This window comes from Carassius auratus, chromosome 5 (genome assembly GCF_003368295.1).
Source record: "Carassius auratus strain Wakin chromosome 5, ASM336829v1, whole genome shotgun sequence".
In the NCBI taxonomy this organism is placed as follows: domain Eukaryota; kingdom Metazoa; phylum Chordata; class Actinopteri; order Cypriniformes; family Cyprinidae; genus Carassius; species Carassius auratus.
This window is the reverse complement of record NC_039247.1, coordinates 25,383,194-25,393,364: the sequence shown is the minus strand read 5'-3', so window position 1 is coordinate 25,393,364 and position 10,171 is coordinate 25,383,194. Positions and strand designations below refer to the sequence as shown.

General features: G+C 36.7%; 1 protein-coding gene across 1 annotated transcript; it reads left to right on the top strand.

The window, feature by feature from the left end:
* Window positions 1-16: 16 nt before the first annotated feature.
* On the top strand, window positions 17-10,067 carry fbxw5 (F-box and WD repeat domain containing 5). The gene is made up of 10 exons (XM_026254561.1): window positions 17-143; window positions 2,280-2,475; window positions 2,701-2,858; window positions 3,315-3,498; window positions 3,582-3,730; window positions 5,393-5,719; window positions 6,480-6,663; window positions 6,769-6,916; window positions 7,245-7,457; window positions 8,316-10,067. Exons 2-10 carry the CDS (start codon window positions 2,289-2,291, stop codon window positions 8,584-8,586), a joined length of 1,821 nt encoding a protein of 606 aa, XP_026110346.1. The 5' UTR covers window positions 17-143; window positions 2,280-2,288; the 3' UTR covers window positions 8,587-10,067.
* The last annotated feature ends 104 nt before the right edge of the window (window positions 10,068-10,171 follow it).

Here is a 10,171-nt window from a genome sequence, read left to right as displayed (position 1 = left end):
TGCCGCATCGACGTTCGATTAGTGTAGACTAGGGATTGTGCTAGTCGTTTAGACGTTTACACGGAGCTAAAACAAGTCGAGGATGTTATATTTTCCTTAGCTATAAATTTGCTACGTATTCCACAGGTTGTGTCCTTTGGCAGGTAATGTGCAATTTAATAAAACATTTATCTGAAATATGTTTTTGCAAAGCTTGCTCATATTTGTTTACCCTGATCTTTGGTAATGAGCTTAGCTTATGTTATTAGCTGCTTTAGCTACTAACACAAATTAACAATATTAAAACAGCAGTATTATATTATGCTTATTATGTGCACTTCAAACTGTATATTTCTGTTCTATGCCAGGTTACATAAATTAACACAAATATATATGTTTTCACCCGTTTATCATAACGTTTTGATTCATGTAACGTATTTGGTTACCTGTATAAAAAAATACTGCACTGGAGATTTAATGGAGGTTGAATTTAGATGAAAAACAGACAGGTCATTATCTGACATAACATAAAAACATTAATCAAATCCTGTGACCAAATTTGTATATGGGTGATCTCACTGCACTGCTAGAAAATAACATTTAATATATCTCTTTTTATAAACTAAACATTCAGCAGTGAAAGGGTATGCATACCATGCTCATTTATTTTTATGTGTAATGAAAGTATCCTTTATGTACTGAAAGCTCTTAGATTAGATCAGTGAAAAAAAACTCTACAGATTACAAAGCGATGGATTAATATATATATATATATATATATATATATATATATATATATATATATATATATATATATATATAGTTTTCTAGATTTAATTTACACCTTTTTACCTAAAAAAAGAAAAGAAAATAAAAACCTAAAAATAAACATCTGGGTGGAGAAGGAAAGACTGTGTTACTCAGTTATAATTTACAGCTGTCAGATCTTAAATTAGAATAGAGAAATGAGAGAGGTGAGTCCCATTTTTTTACCAACTATAGTGGATGGACTTCTTCTTGAAAGATAGACTTCTAAAGATTAGAGACAGACAGTAACTTATTTATTATCAAATCAACTATTAAATGCCACAATTTGGTGGATTTTTTAAATAAACATTGTACTCCTGTCTTCAGTAGAAAACAATAGTGATCAATAGGTAAAGTAACTTGTTTTATAAACTGTTTATAGGGATGTAATGATTAACAGCAAACCAATTGAAAATAGATGGAAATATGTGATGATTTAAATTGGTTGAGATGCTAAACAAATCGCGATTCAATTAGGGGTAGGAGTTTATATTAATGTATGTCTGAGGGGAGCTTACTGTCTTTAGAAATGTTCAGATGTTTCTTTTTTTTATTTTTTATCTTGCCTCTTTATAATGCATATTAAAGTTAATAAGTGCAGGCGCTGCATTGTTTACTGCGGAAACCAAGGAAACGTTTAAAGCGCCGCGTGCTGGCAGAGAGGGAATCTGTGTCTCATTCAGCTCAAATTTCTAAATGATACAATCTAATTTACATTAAAAACTGCTGCATATCACCCTGTCGCCCAAGACTGGTCGCCCACTGAAGCTAAGCAGGGTTGAGCCTGGTCAGTACCTGGATGGGAGACCACCTGGAGAAACTAGGTTGCTGCTGGAAGAGATGCTAGTGAAGCCAGCAAGGGGTGCTCACCCTGTGCTCACCCTTTGTTGGTCCTAGCGCCCCAGTGTAGTGATGGGGACACTATACTGTCAACAAGCACTGTCTTTCGGATGAGACGTTAAACTGAGGTCCTGACTCTGTGGTCATTAAAAATCCCAGGATGTCTTTCAAAAAGGTGTGACCTCGGCATCCCGGCCAAATTTTCCCATTGGCCTCTGATTGTCATGGCCTAACAATCCCTATTATATATCTACTGATTAGCTTCATCACTCTGTCTCCTCTCCAACAATAAGCTGGTGTGCGGTGGGCGTTCTGGCTTTCATTATTGTGATTACTGAATAACAGCACATGTTTAACAAATAAGAAACATCCAAAACAAAGTACAATTAACAGACCCAAATATTAAAAAAATAAATAAATAATAAAAAAAAGGAGGAGAGAGCAAATTAAGTTCACTGTTAAGCAACAGCACAGTTATCATCAGAGAAAAGGTCCCAGTGAAAGTTTTTTTTTTTACAGGTTAATGAATATTAAGTTGTGCAAAATAGCCATTGTTTGGCTTGATAGTTATTATTCATTGTTAATATAACAAAAGAAAAATAGCCTTTCTTGATGTAATCGGTTGAAAGTCTTTTTTTCAATTTTTTTTTCAGGATGTTAGGATGGCAAGTGGCCCTGGCTTGCCGGACAGCCTGGTGCTGGAAATCTTCTTGCATCTCCCTCATAAGGCTGTGCTGAGCGCTGGGTTCACCTGTCGTCAGTGGTTTGCTGTTTCGCGGGATGAGTTCCTCTGGAAGGAGCTCTTCTACAACTACTACTGCATCCCGCGCTCTGTGCCTCGCCACCCTGGTACTGTAGCTGAACTTTTATTCTTTAAACTGCATCATAGGCAGTGAATTAATGTGTAAAATATATAAGCACACACCAAAAGTAATATAGTGTTTATTTTGTAGTAAAAGACGTGACACTGCCTAAACTTTCCCCCTCTCTGTCATGTGATGCTATGAATGTTGCACTGTGGCAGCACTCCCTGCGTCTTTTAAAAGTAACCGTGCATTTCCTGCATGTGTGCAGCGGCTGTGTCATGGTACAGGGAGTTCAAACGGCTGTATGACTGCATTCCCTGTGTGGAGGTTCAGACTCTGAAGGAACATCATGATCAGGTCCTGCATTTGGCCTTCTCTCACCGCGGACATCGCTTCTCTTCCTGCTCCAAAGACTGCACTGTTAAGGTAAGACTGCGTACTGCTCGCTTCATAAAGATCACATTTTAAATGTTAACACAGATAATTATGATTTATAATCTAGCAGACTTATGTCAGAATGAAAAAAATGATTTGCATATGCTAGCCATAACATACAATCTCTATGGTTATATGCAAAAAAAGAAAATCTGGGTAGTTGGCATGACATGTCAGAGTACTGCATAATACTGATGGCTGTTCCACAATTTTTTTATTCTTTAATAATTATTCAACCTAATTTGACATTATATTGATTGATTAATTAAATGTTCCTAGCACAAATGAAGATAGCTTATGCATTTAATAATTTTTCAAATCAAATAACAGCAAATATGACTCGTCAGTGACACCATGCTAAAAAAATTTACACTTGTCTTTACTGAAGATTCGTTACTGCTTTATTATTCACTGAATAATACAAATTCACTTAATGTGCTTTTACAGCTTTGGGACACGGAGCGATCAGATGGCACAATATCTTTGGTTCACAGCTCCAGCATGCGGCAGTTTAACTGGGGCTACACTCAGTTCTCACAGTTTAATGCCGATGACACCCTGCTGCTGGTCTCAGGGGTCTACCTGGGCCCACATCACTCCTCCTCTGGAGAGATCGCAGTCATCAGTTTGGGTAGAGACCGCTGTTACATACACTGATTGCATACACCCACTGTAAAAAGATTTCTGACTGATGTTATTGTTTTGGATCTGTAGAGAACTACACTCTGCTGTCCCGTGTGAGAAACAAGCCATACGATGTTTTCGGCTGCTGGCTGAATGAGACTCACCTCATCTCTGGTAACCTTCACTGGATTGGCAACATGACCTCCTGCTCTGTGCTCTGGCTCAACAAAGCCTTCCAGGTCCAGATGAGTTCACTTCTCTAGGGTCTTAAAGTAATGTTCTGAGTCCAAAATTAACTGTAATTGATTAATTGAGGAAATGTTCTTTACTGGCCTTGAAAAAAATAATTAATTAAAAAAATATTTGTTACCAAGTAGGATTATACAAACTCAATCAGTGTTTCAACTGCGGAAAGACTGTATTAAAACAGCTTGTTAACAAAATCTTAACATTTCATTAACCTCAGGAAGTCCTCAGTTTCCACAACTCGTTAGTGTGCTATAAATAGTCTAGAGAAGAGCATTTCAAGAAATATTAGACCATGTAACCATTAAGGCTGTCAAAAAACAATTCGGATTTAGAAATTAGTCGAATTTAAAATAAAAAACCACATTCTAATGCAAAAACGTTGCATTTGAATTTTAGGTGAGCATCAAGCAGCCTTATCAGTAGTGCACGTAATGCATTGACAATGTAAGTGTCATTGCATTTTAATGCTTTTGTTAGCTTATCCAGTTGAACCCATTAGATGTGGTGCTGCTATGTTGTTCATTCAAAATATTGTGGAAAAAAGATGTTTACGTCAAAACTGAAACCAAGCCATTCAAACAGAATGCATGTTTATCACATTTTCTAGGGGGTAAAAGAGAGCTCCATGTTTAGAAAAAACACTTCTTAAGACTTTGTGGTGGTTTTCCCCAATATTTTGTGGCCTCAGGAGAGAAGCCAAAAGTTTTTTATTTTTTTGCTAACTGAAATTATGCCTTTAAAGTTCGAATATAATTTGAATATTGTTAATATGCAAGTTAAAAATTTAACATTTTGACAATTTGCCCTAATAGTCTTAACCTGTTAGTGATGTTTTAATTATTTAATGTTTAAAAAAATCTGTTATGAAACCAGTTAGGAGAGGCACTGTATAAATATGTATATTTCAACAAACAAATAGATTTTTTTAAATAGTTTAGAAGTGAATTTAAAAACAATTAAACAATTGCAATTAACATGTTTGCATAATTTTTTTAAGTTGAGTTTTGCTTGTTTAAAAATAAATAGTAATTAAATTGAAGTTTGGGCTCTGTTGTTAACTGTATTCTTATAGTAGGCCTAATGTAAAAGGGCTCACTGTAGTTTAGAGCAATTCTTTCAGTAAACCACTGTTTAATGATAATAATAAAAAATAATTTTATGATTAGTTTTTCCCACTGCTTTATAGGGCTGCATGATGTGTCGTTTAAGCATCGATATCGCAATGTACGAATTCACGATAGTCACATCGCAGGATGTGCGATGTAGGCTGTCGTAGTTGATCCGTTATTCATTAACTGTATGGGCCAGCTGGTCCCCGGCCCTTGACGAATGTGATTTTCGGAGAGCGCGAGAATATTAATCAATTGAAACAATGGTGTTGTTGTTTAAATCATTTAAAATTAGAATTTAATTCTGCTCCCCCCATTTTTGTTTGTAAGAAAAATTTGATTGAATTTCATATCGCAATATATATCGCAGAAATTTTTTTTTTCGCAATGTCATTTTATTACAAGAAACAGTAGTCATGCCAATAAAACAAAAAAATATGTATTTCTAACTGAACATCTTATGGTTATGGATGCATGTAGCTATTAGGTATTTGGTATTTTTGTCCTAACAACTCACTCAGTGTTACCCCTTTGCATGTTTAGGACATCGAGTCAGAAAATGTGAATGTGGTGAAGCGTCTCTTTAAGATCCAGAACATAAATGCCAGCACTATCCGCACAGTAATGGTGGCCCACTGTCGTCGACACGACTCTCCTGACCTCCTTCTGGACTATGAAGCTCAGTCACAGGCAAAAGCTCAAGCCCAGCGGACACAGCAACACCAGCCTCTCTTTTTTGATCTGGGAAACACAGACAGTGAAGAGGAGGAGGATGAACATGATGAAGAGGAGGATGAGGAACGAGGAGAAAAAAGAGGGTCAGGTCATCTGCCCTCATGTAACCCATCCGGGATTCAGCATGTTATACACGTAAGAACCGTAGAGATTGCTGCACCTACAACATTTCAAGCCACTTAAGATTCTTTGTGTGTATGTGTGTTTTCATTTTTAGTAGTGAAGACTGTTTTCATGTACTTACAAAGATACAGAACACATTGGATCTGCTGGAGAAATGGAAAATGGTTTCCTAAAGTTTTTATGCATTTTTTCAAACATTCTCCAACAAAAGCATTGTATTTGAGATATATGCAGCAATATCATATCAAGTATTATGCATATTATTTTGGGATGTGAATCAAAAGATGACCGTATATATTCATCAAATACAAGTGTTTCATTTTTGAAAAAATATCTATTTTTATTTTATAGTTCAAAATTTGAATATAAATATAAAATATATATTTTAAGCATTTATAACAATGAAATCTGAATTGACATTATTTACTTAAGTGTACTATCTGTGCATGTTATCCCAAAGAAAAATTGGGACCAGTTCTCAGTATTAACTAGTGTCTTATTAGCATGCATATTGGCTGTTTATTAGTACTTATAACAAAATTGGGAGTTTGAGGCAAAAATCATAGTTGTTAATAAGAATTGGTCCCCAAACTGAAGTGTGAACAGAATTTGCTAAACTTCTGAAACAACTGGCAGCTTTCAAATATAGAGCAATTAATATTAAAGCAACAGATAAAACCTGACTTTCAGTAGCCATGCTTTAAAAACATCTCTTCATCTGTTATTGTATGTTGTCGGTTATATGTGCAGTATCTGTGTTTGCTGGAATTAGGGTCATCAAAGCATAGCTAAGTGGGATCGAGAGTTGGAGACTAAGGTGGCCAGGTTGATGGGCAGAAGACGCACTAAAGCTCCTGATCCAAATCTGGTGACCCCAACAGCTCCTGGAGAAGGAGAGGACAAGACCTACCTCATCTTCACCACCGGCAGCCTTACCTACTCGCCTCACCAAATAGGTGAGCATGCGCTTATGTCTCTGATGAGACACTGTACAAATGATTACTTAATCAGCTAATTCCATACATGTCCGGATGGTAAATTCATGTGTTTGTGTGTTACAGGCATCAAGCGAATAATGCCAGATCAAATGACGACGTGCGGTCCTGTGTTGGGAGAGGAGCGCAGTACAGATGAATTTTTTGACTCACTGGATCATGTGATCGACATACACGGCCACATCATTGGCATGGGTCTATCACCTGACCATAGGTGTGTGTTGTGCAATAGTAAAGCATACATGAGCTTTTAGCTGACTTTGAACTAATGCAGTTTGAGAAAGTTCATAGTCTTTTAAATTCTAAAAAGGAATCCCACAGTGTTCCTCCAGGGGGCGCAAGCAGGTTTCGAATGATTCATCTTTTTATCTTATTAAAGGTGCAGTATGTAATATTGACAGCTAGCACTTGAAAATTCAAGTCCAAACAGCCCAAGTTCAAAATATTGCAGAGCGTTGTTTCTACCTACCCCTCCTCAAATTCAAGCATGTTTCCAAAATATTAATTAAAACGGTGACCATGCGGTGTTTGTCTGTTCACAGATACTTGTATGTGAACAGTCGAGCGTGGCCAGCAGGCTGTGTGATCTCTGACCCGATGTCCCCTCCGCCCATCGCAGAGGAGATCGACCTGCATGTGATCGACCTGAAGAGTCTTAGAGAAGAGCGCCGCAGCCTTCGAGCCCACCGGGCCTTCACACCCAACGATGAGTGCTTCTTTATCTTCCTTGATGTCAGCCGAGACTTTGTCGCAAGGTAACTTACAGCCCAACCAGCTGTGCACATTTTATTTGCAGTAGTCAACAGATTTTTTTTGCCTGTTCACCAGTTCTACCACTTGGAGAACAGTACATGCTATTTTCCAGAGTGAAGATTTACGAAGTCATTTCTTCTTAAGTCAGTTCTTTCACTGGTCTCGAATTTTATACAGTCAAGCAAACAGCATGGGTGCAGCATCAAGAAAATGTTTTTGAAAAGCAGTTTTTTTTTTTAATGTTGTGGGAATAGCATTAATTAAAATGGTTTAAATCTATCAAAGCATTTGAACATTTAATAACAGGAATGTTTGCATGACTAATTAAGCTTTTAAGATAATTGGAAAATTGTAAATGATGAATGCATAGAGGAAGTTAAAGGGAAATTTCAGTGAGTTTTTTGAGGCTTTGAAAACCTTTCTTAATTCAATCAGTCAGAACAGTGCTAGACAATAGTGATAGGTACCAGTCAGAGAAAATCACATATGTAATGTGTAAATATGGCTCCATAATGATATTGCAGCCAATATAAAAGACTTGACTTAAGCTTGATGTCTGCGCCAGAATATGAGCAAGAACTTATAAACTCAGCACAACACAGTACTACAGCTAGGTGATATAGCTGATATTTTGATGATATTTAATATATATATATATATACATTAAATATCATCACGTCATTAACTTTGAATTGGCTTTAAAGAGTAGTGTTTCTATTTTCCCCCTTTTTTGGTGTAAATCATTCTCAAAAACAGTCTTTTAAAAAATAATTTAAGACTGGAATATACTGCATGACTTCTGCTTATATTTAGAGTCTGTAGGAGTGTTAATTGTCTAATTCCTGTAATTGTCTGTGTAGCGGTGCAGAGGACAAGCACGGTTACATCTGGGACCGGCACTACAACATCTGCCTGGCTCGTCTGAAACACGACGATGTGGTCAACTCTGTGGCCTTCAGCCCAGCAGACCAGGAGCTGCTGCTGTCCGCCAGCGACGACTCCACCATTAAAGTGTGGCGCTCACCACGCATGGTGCGCCTCGCTGAGGCACTTCAACAGCCCCCTCGGGCTCGCAAACTGCTCTCCTCTTTGTTTGGCCACAGAAATGCTAATCTGAATGGTAAACCCTGACCCGGACCCTGGTGGGCATAACACAAGAGGAAAGCACCACAGAAAGACACTCCATGAACAGAAACGTGTGAGGTCAAGAAACTGACTCCACCTGGGTCCCACGAGAACAAGGAGGATACATGTATTCCTTAGTAGCCCTTTTGCAGGACATCACTGGGAGATGAAAATAAATTTTTGCATAAAGAAACCACAAAAGTTTTTTTTGAGGAATGCTGTATTTGTGAAAGATCAATGATGCATATGAATACATTGAAGAAAGACATCAACCAGATATGTGATTTCAAGAGCAAAGAACCAAGAATTTGAAGAGATATTAAGGTTACATTCACATATATGTGTGTCACGTGTGCAGTTCTAAAGTCTGTTTAACCCGGTCATAAAGAATGGAGCGCCACCTTTGCATGCCGGCACATTTGTAATTTATGCATTTCTTTTTTCTGTTGCCACCTTTTTTAGTAGATGTTATAGTTATACAAGCAAACCTGATCATAACAAGGACATGGTCAGAGCTTTTAAATACTAACAGAGAAAAATGACAATTCTGCTAGAAATTTACAAAATTATGTCACTGGTGTTTTATCTCTGTTCCAGTTTTATGTAAAAGAGGAGCAGTTTAATCCAATGTCTTTACAGATTACCCCATCTACGCCTTTATTATTGAAAACAATTGCATCCGTTGCGCATATGGTTTGTGTCATACAGGTTTTAACAATCATACTATATTGAAAATGTAAAAAAAAAAAAAAAATCTAGTTTTTCATGTTGAACTTTTAAGTTGTTGGCTTTATACAATATTTTGGTTTTAACTTGCATCAGTGCTGCACCTGTTATGGTGGCATTCTTATTTTATATGTACATCTAGTATAACGTATTTCATGGCAATTTGTGCAGGTTGGATTGTTAAAACTAAAAAAATACCAAAAAGCTAAAGAAAAAGGGTCAAACAGATCATTTTCCATTATGTTTATTTAGGTGAGCTCCATGACTTTACGGCATCAAGATACTATGCAGCATCAGGGTGCTTTGCTACTTCAGATCCATAAGCTGGTTTACCTCACCTCCGGCACTTTCTGTGTTCAGCTTTCTGTGTCATGAGCTCACATTGTTTACCAGCATTAAATATTCAGCGAAGGTGCTCATTTGTTATGGTGAAAAAGTGACTCTAAAATCGAAATGTTACTGATGCATATTACTTTTTCTTGATTTTATTTTGGTTCCTTTAGTTCATTAAGTGATTTAAATTTGATCTCCTAATAATAATATAGTTGGGCGTTTGGATAATGGCGTGCAGCATTCATCTCTGTAGTTGCGAGTACATCAATTGTTTTGTTTTTAATGGACCTGATTCCCTGTGTGACATTTGTTTGAGCTAGTGCATCTGATTTTCCTACATGCCCTTTGGCTATTTGCCATCAGTAGATTTTGTATTGTGGAATGTGTAAAATTTGTTTGACCCATTAAACTATATTACTTTTACCAGACACAATGTGAATTTCATGTTTTTATATTCTATGTTTGTATTTTTTATAAAGATAAAATAACATAATACATAAGCTGTTAATAAGATGTTAATACAATATTGAAT